This window comes from Physeter macrocephalus, chromosome 14, assembly GCF_002837175.3.
Source record: "Physeter macrocephalus isolate SW-GA chromosome 14, ASM283717v5, whole genome shotgun sequence".
NCBI lineage: Eukaryota > Metazoa > Chordata > Mammalia > Artiodactyla > Physeteridae > Physeter > Physeter macrocephalus.
The window spans coordinates 34,228,750-34,245,198 of NC_041227.1; the positions used below are offsets into that span (position 1 = coordinate 34,228,750).

The 16,449-nt window shown below is 41.4% G+C and overlaps 1 protein-coding gene across 1 annotated transcript in view; it reads right to left on the bottom strand.

Moving 5' to 3' along the window:
• Window positions 1–6,889: 6,889 nt before the first annotated feature.
• The window catches only part of PAK5 (p21 (RAC1) activated kinase 5), a 101,963-nt gene continuing 92,403 nt past the window's right edge, over window positions 6,890–16,449 (bottom strand). Inside the window, exons 6-8 of the mRNA XM_007109076.2 lie at window positions 11,377–11,502; window positions 9,143–9,277; window positions 6,890–7,045 (exon numbers count right to left, since the gene is read on the bottom strand). Of these exons, the coding sequence (XP_007109138.1) occupies window positions 6,890–7,045; window positions 9,143–9,277; window positions 11,377–11,502 (417 nt within the window). The remainder of the gene's footprint in view (window positions 7,046–9,142; window positions 9,278–11,376; window positions 11,503–16,449) is intronic.

Sequence of the window (16,449 nt, forward strand, 5' to 3'; positions counted from 1 at the left end):
AGGCTCAGTGCTGGGTGTACAGTAGTAAACGACAACTGGGAGTCTATAGGGGGAGAACAGACAAGAAAACACACACGCATACATGCGTGTACACACACACACACACACACACACACACACGTCATTCTAAACAGAAAAGTGCCCTGGCGCTTTACAAAGTGTTGCCATATGGCTACGTCCCTGTGTCTAAGCTAATTAAATGTTTCTAGAATCCAAATTTCTTAATTCTCAAAATTAAGAGTGATTTTTTTTTCCCACCTGTGATATGCAGTACGTATAAAACGCCTCATTACAACGGCTGTTATTGTTATTATTAATCATGGCATTTTATTTAGCAGTCCTAAAATTAGGTCTCAAGTTCAGCCTAATTTCTTTGAACCTTGCCTTATTTTTCTTAGCCCTTTTTTATCTTCATCATCAACTAAGCAGAATAAAAGGGGACCTCCTGATGAGGACAGGGCCAGTGGTCTATGGGTGGACAAGGCAAGGTGTCCAGAGGGATGACTCATGTTCATTACCATTGTCCTGAATTTCACGGAGGCTCCTGCAGCAGGAACAAACTGGGGGGTGGCTCATCTATTTGCATTGTCTCCTGAGCTCAGAGATGGGAAAGAAAACAGATAATCCACAGATGCTCAATTACCCTTTTAACTGTCATTTTGCTTTTTTACTGGAGTTTTAAACACAAATGCCTCTGGGCACAAAAGGATGCTGTGTCTGGTTGCTGCTCTGCTGGCCTGGAAAAGCCAGGCTGGATGAATCATATGCATGTTTCTTTGGGGGAAGGAGGAGTTTGATTTCAATTCTGAGCGTGGTTCTTTGCAGGGTTCCCCCATTTTCGGCAAATAGCTCCCAGTGAAGCTGCCTCAGAGAACAGGGAAGACTGTTCCCCACCCCAACAAAGCCCTCTAAACTATAACCACTCTTTTCTCACCAATTCTAATGTTTCCATTAACAAAGACTTGTCAAAGCCGCATGGATGGGGGAGACAGCAGAGATATGAGGTTGGAGAAGTGGGAGGAAGATGGAAGGAATGACCTGCAGCGTCTGGTGGAGGTAGCAGGCAATGCGTGCACTGGGGTTGTTTACAGGGGAGGGCAGTCCAAACCAGCACTGGGCACAAACACCTCCCTGGAACAAACACCCAAGCAACCTGAACCAGACAGACACAGCTTTCAATGTGTGTCTCAAATTGCAGTTTGCAAGCAGCCTGTATCAGCATCATCTCAGGGGGTCGTTGAAAAATGTCAGTTCTAGGCATCAACCCAATGATTGAGAATCTCTATGGTGAGACCCTAGAATTGGTATTCTGACTACTTGCTCTCTCCAGATAATTCTGATTTAGCAGTATGACAACTTCTGGTTAAAAAAGCTTTTGCTATCAGCCTACCTGCAACATTAGCCAAATTACTGGGCTTCTCTGTGCTCATTTTCTCATCTGAAAATGGAGTTCACTGTCCTCTCCTTGCAAAGTTATTTGAGGATGCATGATAGTACATTTAAGTCCCTAGCACAGCGCCTGGCATACTGGAAATGCTCCATAAGAGGTATTACTAATGATATTTTTTCTAGCATCCTTCTTAAAATGTGGGTCCAAATTTTACCTGCCATACATGTTCATGAAAGACCCAAAAAGACTAATGCAGGGTTTGTTTGTTTTTTTTTTAATCTGGCGTCCAGTTTTCTGTGTCAGTTTATTTTGAATTCAGAGTATGTTTTTATGCAAGGATTCTCTCCATCCCCAGCCCAGTGAACTGCTCAGGAGGTTGTCAGTTTGGGGGTGTCGGGGAGATGGTTGGAGTCCATGAATTTGCATGAGAAAAAATTACACCTTCAGTCTGACTAACCTCAAATGAAAGGTAACATCTCCTTCAATTATGAACATAGGCACCAAACCACTGTAGTATAACCAGGACCTAGGTATAGGTCATCAGCAGAAATTACCACATTATACTTGTTGCAGATACCTCCAAAAATCATTTATATTCCTTATTGGAAATTATAGCAGTTATCACACCCATCACAGATCTTGTTATTTAATGCATTATAACCATAACATTAAAATATATATTTTGAAAACTATGTTTTAATTGGTTTCCTTTGTAAGCCTATGTATTTTACTTTATGCATTTTAAAACATTTTTCTGAGGACCCCATAGGCGTCAGACAGCCAAGAGGGTCCAGGGTGCAAAATAAGGCTAAGAACTCCAGGGCCGATGGCTACTTCAGTTGTCATTTAAACTGATGGAACCTGTCAGGTTGTCTTCTGGGGAAGGTCACAAAGGCTTATGTGACAAATGAGATAAGTATTTGTTAGCACCGATCTTGTGTTTTATAGACCCTGGTCTGGGTGCTGGGGACACATCAGTGAACGAAATACGTAAGAATCCCTGCCCTCATGGAATAGAACTCTGTGTGTGTGTGTGTGTGTGTGTGTGTGTGTGTGTGTGTGTGTGTGTGTGTGTGTGGTATATTCAGGTATCATGATTCATATGCTGTCATTGAACAAGTTGTTGGCGACTTGGGTAAGCTCAGTTAAGGTGGACCATATGTGACCTTGAAGTCCTTTCTAGCTTTAATGTTTTTTCAAAATGCTGCCAATGATGATGAGGCATAATTATCAAAGCAGTTGCTATGTGGGCAAACCTTTCAGGATAAGGAATCCCTTTGTTTCTAAAACAGTATATTTTGATTCAGAAATCAGGAACCCTCAGACTTTGTCAAGTCCCCTTTTTATCCTTCATCAGATCTATTTATGTAGGAGACATTGCTGGGGTCCCACCATGTTCCCTCAGTCCTTCCTGGAGCTCATTTGCTGACAGTTTCTGTACATGTCCATGGCTCCCCGTGTCTCCCTCCCTCTTAGTTGGAGGGAACAAACTTTGCCCATGTACAGGGCAAGATGGACGTTCTGGGGGATGATGCCCTAGAAGGAGCAACTCTCAACAAACCAGGGATAGGAGATGGTGGATAAATACCCCAGCCACTTCACTGCTAGAAGGACGATTCTGGAGCATCTCTCCCAGAAGGTGTCCAGTGGAACTGAGCCCCAGGCACCCATAGTGGTGACCCATTCATTAATACACACCTTTTTTTCAAATTTCTATCCCTCTTGATCTCATGTCTCTACTCTGCCATGTTGAATGAGCTTCCTGGGATCATCTTCCAGGAAGGACTTGTGTGTCTGTCTTAGGTTCTCCTTTTGGCAGAACCCACACTAAGGTCATCTATTCACTTAACTCAAAATGCACACATTTCAAGGCTTAAGTTGATGGGTTTGCTGCACAATTTGGATTTGTACTATATCGTGTCACTTTCACAGAACTGCTCCTGCTTGTACATTTTGTAGCTGCTTCAGACCAAATCAATCGTTTCTCTGCCTCAAATCTCATTACCGTTTCTTTGATGACACAGGAACATTCACTCGATTGGTTTGCCCAATGAGTCTGAACTCATTGAGTTGATAACTTCATGGAATGATTTTATTTTTCTAGTAATTGCTACTGTGTTCGTCCCAGTGGGTAATGGGGACACAACCATAACTCAGACTGATTCCATCTGCCTAATCCATTAAAAAAAATCAATCTCATTCAAAATCAAAATAAATCCCCTCCCCTTTGCTTGAGCTAAACTTGTATCAGAGAGAAAGAAGTAGAGTGGATAGTCAGTGGCAGGGGACAAGGTGTGCTTTCTTATCCTCCCTTTCTTTCTTCTGAGTCCCTCCCTCAAATCATGGAGTCTCAGACTAACTCCTGGCTCAAACCTATGGGGAGCTGTGGGGAAGGGAGATTCCAGTAACCCAGCTGGCTGCAGTCAGCTTCCTTGGAAATGCTGTTGAGGAAGAGGAGATGCCTGAGTTTCATTTGTGTCCACCTGAAGACTACAGCCTCTGCTTTTAAAGTGGTCATGGTGTAGATGATATATGTGGTTGTTAGAGTAAGGTTCAGCTCATCCCTGACCCTGCCCACTGTACAAAAGCAGCCATATTTCCCTTTGCTTTCCCCCATGGTGCATACCTCCAATGCACTCTTCAAGTTGGGCACCACCCCATTACTTAGTTAAGTGGTTGCCATGTTCCCTGCTCTCTCTCTATGCACCATCGTAAGCAGAAGAAATTGGTGTATTCTTCTGTGCCTTCCAGTGGCTTCAGGGACCTGCCCGGGGAAGGTTGCCTTCATCTTTCTCTTCCCTGGCACACAATATACTACTATTAGGAGGTCTCATCCTGCTATCTCAGGCTATTACCTGAGGGTTTTCACTTTCTGAAATTTCCAGATGAGAAATGAACTCTTTATTTACCAGTATCACTCAACTTCATGGGATAAATGTTAATGTCTCCCTTGTCACCCAAACAGGAGGAGGGGGCCCAACACTTTCTTCCAGTCTACCAGAGAGCTTCTCTAATCCAGAACAATCTTCTTTTTATATCTTTCGTGGGTAAAAGCATTCAGATCATTTCAGCATCTTTGGAACAGCAGAGTAGGAATCTTCAGCCATGAATCTGGCTTTCCTTGAATTTGGCCTTCCAGGATTTAATATTTTTTTTCTCAGTAGTGGTATCTACATCATAGTCTTACACTGCTTGCAACCTGTGGGGATGGGAATATTTATCTTTGCTTCATGTCAACATGATATTACATATAATTTTATAGCAACCTAGTTGCATTCCCCCAGATCATAAAGACACCATTCTTGTTATTCAAGAAGCAAATTCAGGAAATTACCAGAGTTTCCAATAACACGATGGGAAAAAGGCAAACATTTATTTTTATTTGCAAGTGCAGTTTCTGCCAATAGTTAGTGCTCACACAACCTTTTAAGCTACAGTAACTTTTGGTAAATTCAATGAAGACTTTAAAAAAGAGGCAGTGATAAGAAAATTACAGAAAAATTTCTATTACACTGTCAAAAATGTTTGGAATCCAAAATCCACTATTTTCTGCAATGGTTTTTAATATTTTATCTGGTTAAGAAAAGAGTTTTTTTCTTTCCTTCCTATTTCTACGTAGTCCTGGTTAAATGAATACAATCTGTTCCATGAACTTTTAGGACTGCCATTTTCTGGATTTAGATGATTTTAATTCATACATACTTATATTAATATTTTAATATTTTACATAAAACATTGATTTGCTGTGTTTTATGAAACAAAATTATAGATCCTATTTATAATGAGGCATTTCCAGTTTAGGGAAAAACTGAAAATCTAATCAGTAGAAGGTCATTTTATGCCCTTTTTTTCCTTTTGAACTTTAATAAATAATTAGCAACCTATTAATTACAAACATTCTTAATTAGGCTTAGAGCAACCAGAGCATTTTCACAATTTTAAATTCATATTTGTTACAGTATGTGAAATTAAGAAAAGCCTCTGATTTTCCAGTTTGGTAAAAAATGGCTTTCGTTGGATGCAGAAGTAATAGAAACTAATGATGACTATGTAGCTTTTCCAGAGTTTTAAAGGCAAATCTATATTGGCCTACAGTTAACATGCAAATTCATCCAACAAGCAACACAAAATGTATTGTAGTAGTCATTCGTGTTTATCAACATTCAAGAAGATCTAGTCAGCAGCACAACTCTCCTATGTCGGAAACACAGAACATGGTCACAACTGAATTCGGGTCACACCCGGGAAAATCCCCGCTTCCTAATTCATTCTCTAGAATCCAGACTTCCAGTATGATACAGAAACAATAGCGACGAAGGTAAATTACAGACAAGAGTTTGGGGTGCTAGCACACAGAGTTTTAAAAATAGTGACGAACAAAACCAAACATCTTGCCCTCTTCTCTTTTTTTCCCCTTTGTGAGACTGGAATTCTCACAGACTTCTTGAAACATTCAGTTTGGGGAATGGAGTCCAAATGATCCTAGCACTGGGTTGTCGGATCAAGATGGCAGAGGAGTAGGATGTGGAGCTCACAGCCTCCTACAAGTACATCAAATGATCCTAGCACTAAAATTGTTCCTTGGAGGGGAAATTTGGCCCCAAGGGGACATCGTACCCCTTTAAGAGAGGGTACTAGGGGAAACATCCTGCTGTGAAAAAGATGGTTTGCTACTAACAGGCTTGAAGGAAAATGTGATTTTTCAGAATATTTAGCTTTCTCCCAAGGAGTACTTTTGGTGGTATACTGTGGCTCACATTTTATTGTACTGTATTATTTTGGGCTGGATAAATGGAATGTGCACCCCCATCACCATCACTCTTAAGTCTTCTTCCATCACATAAGACACTTGTTAAGATAAGAAAGATATTCTACTAAAGCTAATGGTGATTGAGAGTCATTCAGTATTCAAAGTTCCTAAAGAATTGTTGGTTCTCTGAAAGGGATAAAAAAGTAGGAAAGACTTTGTTCAAACTCTTGCTAGTAAACAAGTATTACTTCAACTGATACAATGGCTACGTGACATCAAAGTACTATAAATTATCAAAACTATTGTACAGAAAAATTACAAATTCATTGCAAAATACATTACACTGCTACCATTAAGAAAAAAGTGCTTTTTGTTATCCTTTCTTTTTTTTGCCAGAAAAGTATTCTTTCAATATAGAAAATCCTGTGCGTTACCCTGCATGTGGCTAAGATATATCATAACGGAGTTTGTACTGAGTCATTCTGATTTGCTGGATGAAAGGCTGAAAAATATAATAATGACTTATTAAAGCCATGTTCCAAATGACCACACCAGCTGTTAGCGGAGAGATGCCTGTTTAAGACACAAGAAGATGCCCTGGTCTGCCAAACCCTGCCGGTCATCACACCGTCCCATCAATCAGCTGGTCTGGAATATACAGGTCTGTTACATGTTCTCTGGTTTCCTTGTGTTCTCCTAAATTATTCTCATGTCCTCATCTAGCTTTGTCACCTCTATGAATCCTCTGCTCAGTGATGCCTGTATTGTCTCATGAGGGGAACAATGCAAGATGGCGGACCTGCCAATTTCAAGAATGGATGTCCGAGGAGTTCCTGGGCTGTGGCTCTTTGAGAGGGTTCCCTCACCAACATCAGGTCTAGGAATCCCCGGAGCACTGAAGAAACCTGTGAAAATGCAAGATACCATCTTGAGGACTAACACAGACACCCAACCCAGTTCCCCTAAAATGGGTTCCCAGAGAATTCCCAGGAAAGTCATTCTATCAACAACTTCAAATTCCAGAATGTCAGCTGAGGAGAAAGAGGTTATGGAATCAAAAGCAGGAATTGCCTTTCTTAATATATGCTGTTTTCCTTACCTTCTTCAAGTCTGAAATAATAGGAGTAAGTGATGGTATGACAAAGAATATTTACTAAATAAAATAATAATGGTATAATAGTGACAGTAGCAGCTATTATGAAGTGCCTACTGTGCATAGGTCCTGGCCACACATGTTTGACGAACAGCGGTGTAAACATGGAATGAGTTTTCTTTGTGTAACCACTGAAACCATCTAGGCTTTGTGGAATCACTTTCTTGAAGAGAAACAAACTTTTGTAAGGATATCTGACATAGACAGCATTTTTCCTTTAATTTTGTGTAATTTACTTTTTGAGGCATAGCTTACATACATTCGAGCATATAAAAAGTTTATGTTCTACAGTAGTTTTTTTAAACACATATTTACACCTATATATTCCCCACCCCTATCAAAATATAGAACATCTCTCCCTCCAGCCCCCTTCCAATCAATACCTGCCTCCCTGCAAAGGGTCACCACTACCCTGACTTTTGATAAGATAAATTTTTACCTGCTTTTGTCCTTTATAGAAATGAAGTCAATGGCTGTCAACCCTTCTCTCTCTGGCTGCTTTCACTCAACATTGTGTCTATGAGATGCATCCCTGATGTGTGTGGCAAAAGCTGTCTCCTTTGCATTGCTGTGTAGTATTCACTGCTGAATCATCCCACATATCACTTATCCCTTTGGGAAACAACCTTGGAAGGTTTCCAGTTTTTGACCATTAGGATGAAAGCTGCTCTTGTCTGTGACTTTGAAGAACATCACACTCCTTCGTACTGGCTGTGGGACTATTTGATACCGTACTATTTTAGCCACTTTTTATTATTTAAACCCAGTCCAATGAAGTACAAATTTCAATCTCCTGTTCAATTCAAGCAGTCTCCCATCGTTTTGGCAGATCCACACAACCTCTATGAGTGATTCTATTGGGTCTCTTCCCTAAGGTTTAGGGGTGAGGGAAGAGGAGAAGCAACCATTACAAACTATCCCCTCACCTAAGGCAGCCTCACTCCCTCTCTCATTGTCAGGAGGCGGATGGGAGGGGTCAGAATTTATAGAGCTGATCTGTGGAGACAGCACCTCTCAGCAAGCTCTGCCCCCACTGGTGGCCCCCACGGTGGAAGTTCTTTGACTTAGCATCATATGTTCTGAGCTTGGCCCTACTTGACAATCTTTGGAAAACAGGAAAGACCCTACTTGGTGCCTTAACCATGTTGCTCTTGGCCCTCCACAATCTAGCCCCTGCTTACCCTCTGACATGCCTCACCCTTTCCTCGTGCCCACTTAGCTCTGGCTGAGGGTCTTCGCACTGCTCCTCCCTCTGCCTGGGACATTGTTCTCCCAGATCTTTTTGCATAACTTACTCCTTCTTTCCAATCAGGCTCCAGTCCCTTGAAAGGGCCTCTTTCACCTCTCAGCCAGAACTAGCTCCCAGCCCCCTCTCTGGCCCCTTCCATCACATCACATTGTTCTATTTGCTTCATAGCAGCTACCACTCTCTGAAATTATTTTATTCATCCATCTGTGTGTGGTTTATTAACTGCTTCCCCCACTAGAATGCAACCTCTATGAGAGTGAGGAAATGTGGGGTTTTGAGCTGCTATATCCCAGCCATTAGAACAGTCCCCAGCATGCAATAGATTCTCAAGGAGGGAGTGCGGAGTAGAGCCAACCCCATGAAAGAGAAGCAGGTGTACCCCATTTTAGAGATGAACTTCAGAGATGGGGGCGCTGACTCACTTGCCCAAGCAAGTGAACAGGAATATCAGAGCTCTGAATGCAAGCAACTCGAATTCCAAAGTCCATGCCCATAAACCAGGATCTACTCCTGGATGCGATATGCCAGTCTTTAAAACTACAGAGAGATGGAAAAATCGAAGAATGATGTTGAACTTCAGCAAAGGATGCTGCTTCTCACCTTGTGCAGGTCCTTCACTCTTGGAGGTAAACTGTCCCGGATCCGCCGCATGGCCTGGAGGGGAGGCTCATTGAAGTAGGGGGGCTCGCCGTCAATCATCTCTATCACCATGATCCCGAGAGACCAGATGTCCACCTGTTAGGCACACCACACTGATCATCTCAGGCAAAGAGAACCTTCTGAAAGGTTGGATGTGTCAGGGACCCCAATAGATTCATACTCATTCATAAATTACTATGGGATTTGTAACCTCTCAAAATATACAATTCATATTTATAGGCTGAATTGTTGAGTGACCAAGTGTTTGCTAATGGTCTTCGTCTACTTTTAAAATACAACTTCAACGAAGATTCTGACAAGTAGATACACGTGAATGTCTTAACACTCTGAAGTTTAGAACTTTCTTCTAATCCTGTTAACTTGGATGGTTCATGGTCTACAGGGCAGATGTGAAAACCATCCAAAGTTTTATGTTATGAACAGAGAGGAAAGTTGCCGTTAAACCATAAGAAAATAAGAAAAGTTTTTGGCATATTCATAACAAACTCCAAAGAGCTACATTGCACAGCACAATATATCCTGATTCTTCTATTAATTTGATTTTAAAAAATAGTTCTTTGCCCCTGTATTTTTTTTTTCCTTTGTGTTTTAACATTTTGAAGCAGTGTGCACAAAACCATGATCTATAAAACCATGTTCAGGGAATGGAGGGAAAGAAAGGGAGAGACAACAAGCTATCCTTTCTGGGTAAAGAATGGGAAGTCAGGACAAGGAGGAGCCACAGCCATGCTATAAATTCCCAGGCACTGTCGCCTCCCCCTCCCAGCCTCATTACACCTCTTATCAGTTATTCACACTCCTGCTGTCACCCGCACAGTGACCTTCACTGAGAATTGATGCTCTTGGGACCACAGTGAGATAAACAAGTGGAGTATTCATCCAAGGGCAAGTAAACCAGGGAAAGGGAGCAGAGTCCGCCTGAGCTTCTGCCACTCTCCTTTGCTCACTGGTCTGTGCCACCACCTGCAGGCTTCTCCTCTCTTAGGATCACCTTCTGCACCATAATGTGTGGAAACACTGTGTGCCCAGGCGAAATGAGCTCCTTGCCTCTGTGTGTATGTGTGTGTAGTGTGTGTGTGTCTCAGAGCTTCTACTAACACTATTCTCCCCCTAGAAGTCCCTCCTCCACTTCTGGCCCCTCGTCTTATGTATCCAAACCTTGTCCCTTAATAGATTATGAGCAGGTATGGAAGCAATCTAAGTGTGCATCAACAGACAAATGGATAAAGAAGATGTGGTATATACAATGGAATACTACTCAGCCATAAAAAAGAATGAAATTTTGCCATTTGCAGCAACATGGATGGACTTGGAGGGCATTATGCTAAGGGAAACAAGTCAGACAGAGAAAGACAAATACTGTATGATATCACTTATCTGTGGAATCTAAAAACTACAACAAACTAGTGAATAAAGCAAAAAAGAAGCAGACTCATGGACACAGAGAGCAAACTAGTGGTTACCAGTGGGGAGAGGGAAAGGAGGAAGGGCAATACAGGGATAGAGAATTTTTTTAAAAGGGAAGGTTATTATGGAATTATATGAAATCATGTGTGTGAAACTTTAAAAAATTGTAAAGCACTGTAGAATTTAAAGAATCTTTCATTCAATAAAAAAAGATCAAAAAAATTTTTTGATAAAAAAACAAAAAACAATTAAAAGATAGATTATGAGTGATTATTTCCTTTTCAGAGGAAACAAACATTTTGCCATATTTTAAAATATGTTGCAATATTTGTATATGATTTTTCCTATAGGAAAACATTATTTCTCATCCAAATATTAACCCCAATCCTGTGGAGATTTCTCTGACGTTCTATCCTTTGAATCATCACACCTACTCATCTGTGTGTCTCTGGCCACTTTTCAGGTTGCATTTTCTCGCTTTGTGCACGCCTGGCCCTGAGGGTAAGATAATAGTTTGAGTGACTCTCTCCCATTGTCAACTTGGGACCTAAGTATGCTCCTGGATCAATGTTGTGGCAATATCCCAGGGGTGGCCAGTCTCCCTTCTTCCACAACCTACTCTGTGACAAGCCTAGTGAATGGGGGTCAACTGTGGAGTTAAAAGTCATCACCCTGATCTCCTGTGGTCATTAACGAGCTCAGAACCCCTGCATCCCAGAGCCTAACCAGACCCTGCCACTCCACAACAATGACCATCACTCCCTTACCTCTGTCCCATAAGGCAGCCTAGAAATCACCTCAGGTGCCATCCAGTAGGGCGTGCCAACCAGTGATTTCCTCTTTGGCACCTCTTTGGAAACTTGAGCACAGAAACCAAAGTCAGACAACTTTATCTGAAAAGGAAAGGAATGCAACAAACTAACAATTTAAAAATACTGGCTCTGACATTTGCAGCAACATGGACGGACCTGGAGATTATCATACTAAGTGAAGAAAGTCAGAAAGAGAAGGACAGATACCGTACAATATCACTTATGTGTGGAATCTAAACTATGACACAAATGAACTTATCTTTGAAACAGAAACAGACTCACAGACATAGGGAACAGACTGGTGGTTGCCAAGGGGGAGTGGGGGTGGGAGAGGGAGGGACTGGGAGTTTGGGATTAGCAAATGCAAACTCTTATATATATGTATAACCGAATCACTTTGCTGTACATCAGAAACTAACACAATGTTGTAAATCAACTATGCTTCAATAAATTAAAAAAAAAATACTGGCTTTGAGATGTAGAAATATAAAAAGAGTTTCAGATTCAAAACAAAACCACCAGGCTTCCCTGGTGGCGCAGTGGTTGCGCGTCCGCCTGCCGATGCAGGGGAACCGGGTTCGCGCCCCCGTCTGGGAGGATCCCACATGCCGCGGAGCGGCTGGGCCCGTGAGCCATGGCCGCTGAGCCTGCGCGTCCGGAGCCTGTGCTCCGCAACGGGAGAGGCCACGGCAGAGGGAGGCCCGCATACCACAAAAAAAAACAAAACAAAACAAAAAAAAAACCGCCATCTCATTGTTAACAGGCCTTGAAAATACCAGAGGAGGGGCTATCAGACCCTTTTATTGGAAAGGTACAATCCATTTTAGTGAAAAAACCTCTTATGGCTCCAGCAGGATTGACTTGCAAATGTTTAACTCCTGCTGCTGATATATTTTATAAAATTATGAGGGCTTCCCTGGTGGCGCAGTGGTTGAGAGTCCGCCTGCCGATGCAGGGGACACGGGTTCGTGCCCCGATCCGGGAGGATCCCACGTGCCGCGGAGCGGCTGGGCTCGTGAGCCATGGCCGCTGGGCCTGCGCGTCCGGAGCCTGTGCTCTGCAATGGGAGAGGCCACAACAGTGAGAGGCCCACGTACCACAAAAAAAAAAAAAAAAAATTATGAAACCCCCAAATTTACAATACACCCAAAACAAATTCATTAAAATTCAAACCTACTACTTTCATTTAGTGTAAGAGACGATGCTTTAGTGTAACTGCTATTCTCAACACGAGTTTTGCACAAACTGCTGCAATTTAGGGGTTGTTTTTGCGCTGAAGACATTTAGATTTCTAAGCACCATGAGATGATTCAAATAACCAACCTCATTTCTATGTTTGAATTATTGCAAGACCCCATTTATAAAGGATGCTGAGATATCACTTTAAGTACTGGCTCCCCTTTTCTTTTGGTTTTCCTCCTTTTCTCAGGACAATTGAAGTTGCCAATGTGAATATCAATGTAAGTGGAAATGTGGGCATAGAAACTGGGTGTGAGCAATTAGTTACCAGGGGTACAAGGTGGTCATCTTAATTACCCAATATACATATATGTTATTTACGTTAGAGGTCATCAAAAAGAAAAACACCCTGAAATTTCTTGCCCAGAGCCATTAAGAATACTCTTAAGAACATACTTCATCCTCAGGCACCCTGCCAGTTTATATATTCTAGGTGACCATGATTCAGTTTATTTCTGGGAGGTTTGATTCTGTTCATGGTGCCCTGGTATGAACTTCAGATAGCCTCATTGAAAAGGATTGCCACTTAGGATTATTGGTGATGACAGAATACATTAAATGAAAACAAAACAAAACAAAAAAATCAATGATTCAGGCATTGGTTGGCAATGGTTCAGAATGGCCATTTGAAGTTAAAATTTCCATAGATCAAAGGTATAGTCTCTAAGGCACAAATTCTCCCTTGATTCTCTTGATACCTCTCTGAACTTTTTTCAACCTTTTTTTCTGGCTCTATCTCTGCTGCCCACAACTTAAATACTGGGGCTTCCAGGAGTTTGGGTCCCAACTCTCACCTCTTCTCTTTTTAGGTGCTCTTTCTAGATACTCTTTTTAACTCCACATGGAGTTAATTTTTGTGAAGGGTATACGGTCTGTGTCTAGATTCCTTTTTTTGGCATGTGGATGTCCAGTTATTCCAATACCACTTGTTGAAAAGACCATCTTTGCTCCATTTTACTGCCTTTACTCCCTTGTCAAAGATCAGTTGACTCTATTTATGTGGGTCTACTTCTGGGCTCTCTGTTCTGTTTCATTGGTCTATTTGTCAATTCTTTGCTAATACCATACTGTCTCTAAAAGCCCTAAAGTTAGGTAGTGTCAGTCTTGCACTTTGTTCTTCTTCTTCTTCAATATGTGTTGATGATTATGTTGGTCTTTTGCCTCTCCATATAAACTTTAGAATCAATTTGTCGATATCTACAAAATAACTCACTGAGATTTTGACTGAGATTGCATTAAATCTATAGATCAAGTTGGGAAGAAGTAACATCTTGACAATACTGAGTTCTTCCTATCCAATGGAATACCTCGCCATTTATTTAGTTTTTTTAATTTTATTCATCTGAGTTTTGTAGTTTTCCTCATATAGATGTAGTACATATTTTGCTTGATTTATACCTAAGTATTTAGTTTTGGAGGGTGATAATGTAAACGGCATTGTGTTTTTAATTTCAAATTCCACTTGTATTGCTGGTACATAGAAAAGTGATTGACTTCTGTATATTAACTAGATATCCTACAACCGTGTTATAATCACTTTATTAGCTCTAGATTTTCTTGTTGATTCTTTCAGATTTTCTGAATAGATGATCATGTCACCTGTGACCAAAGATAGTTTTATTTCTTATTTCCCAGTATGTATACCTTTTATTCCTTCTCGTTTTATTGCATTAGCTAGTACTTCTAGTATGATGTTGAAAAGGAGTGGTGAGAGGGGATATCTTTGCCTTTTCCCTAATCTTAGTTGGAAAGCATATTCAATTCTTAAGGGTAGTTCAAGGCCCTGATCACTTCTCACTTCCTCCAGAATTTTTCTCAGGAGCCCATATTGATCTCTCCCCTCACCAAATTTGAGAGAATTTAGCATTCACTTAATCTTGAACTGTTTTCTGGTGCTGAGTTTTCCCCTCAGCTAGAAATGACATTGCTCAGGGCAATAGCTCTGCCTTTTAATTATGAAGCCTCACTGTGTTCTTTAAGAGCTGAGAAAACAGTAGATACTCAAAAAACTCATGCTACTAGATTGATATTATCTGATATTGACATATATATATACATACATACATGGGACAATAGATCACGTGATAGAAAACACATTGGTGCTCCTTCTGATACCATCATTGACTTACTGAAGACAACTGTTTCCAGAATCAAAGTTGTAACACAGATGAAATGGAGGTAATGTTTTGGAAATTATTATTTTTTTCTTTTTCTATTTCCTTGTTCATGATCTGCTCTCTAATCAGGCCAAGACTAGTGGGGTGTGGTTTGGGATGGGACTCCTTCAATTTGGATTGCACCAGATGGAATGCTAGAGAAAGATGGTTTAACAGAGAGATGATTTTTTTCAATTGCTTTGGCATATCAAGAATCAAGCCCAGATGTGTCAGATCACAGAATTTCCATGTGGTATAAAGAAGAGTGCCCTGGGAATTCTCTGGCAGTCCAGTGGTTAGGATTTGGCTCCTTCACTGCTGGGGCCCGGATTCAATCCCTGGTTGGGGAACTAAATCCCACAAGCTGAAAGATGCAGCCAAAAAAAGAAAAGAATATTACATTAAAAAAGAAAGAAGGGTGCCCTGTGGCCATGGTAACTGGTCCATAATCCTTGCTGCCCTCTTGTAAAAGGTGTCTACAATTCTGAGACGTGAAAGCCCTACAGTCCATCCCTTTCAGCCAAGGATTATTTGCAGAAGAGGACAAAGAGCAGTAACTTATGTCAGGCCCCAACTCTTTATTATACACCATTTCCTACCACCCCGAGCAGATGGTGGTGTGCTTCAGAAATATCTGAGTAGCATACATACCCACACAAACAAGGGAGAGAAGCCACATGCATCTGTGTTCAGAGGTAATATTAAAAATATTTAATAACCAGATTCATCTAGACCAATCAGAATCTAGACATAAAGTTGAGCTTTGTTCTGGAGTTATCCTGTGGGCATTACCATCCTTAATGAGGCAAGGGGCGTCCTGGTAAAGGGCTGGGGTCATGGGCGATAATACTCCAATGACTGGAAACAGTTGCTATTAACCAACAAGCATGAGAATATTGCAACATTTTAACAATGGGTATAGATACACTGGTGAATACCAGCTGCACATCAGCTTCGGCTATGCCCAACATGGCCTCCATGGAGAGATGGCACAACAGAGTGGGTGGAAATGAACTTGAGGCAATGCTACTGGCTTCCATGGCCTTTGTGTGGTATGCAGGGCTCCCGAAGCTCCTCCAAATCTCAGTGAAGGAACAGGGAAGTGCCAGGCACAAGCCTATGGTTGACATGACAGGCAGTCTCAAGGATAGCTTTCAAGACTTGAGGAAAGAGGCTGGAGTAAAATACTGCAGAGAAGCCTCTTCCTGAAAAGATCAGCGGCTGATGGGACCAGCTAATGCTCAATGGTCACGAGTCCAGGTAGCAGAAGAGGCTGTCACGCCAAGCAGGGACCAGCGAGGAACAAGAAGATGTATTGCATCTCCTTCACCCGGAGGACCCATAACCCATATTTGTCGCCAGACTAAATTTAATAGACAGAATTAAATAGAGTTTAAAAAAAAATCTAGTCAGTGGGGCTTTGTGAAGAAGTCGAGGTTAGTTGTGTGTGTGTGTGTGTGTGTGTGTGTGTGTGTGTGTGTGTGTGTGTGTGTGGTTATTTCCAAAGCTCAAGCCTGAGTAAGTTCGCAACCCTATGACACAGATAGTAAAGGAGGAACAATTTTGCCAATATATTTTGTTTACCTGTAAAATTAAGAAACCTGAATGGTTCAGGAGGTGAATGTATCAGCAT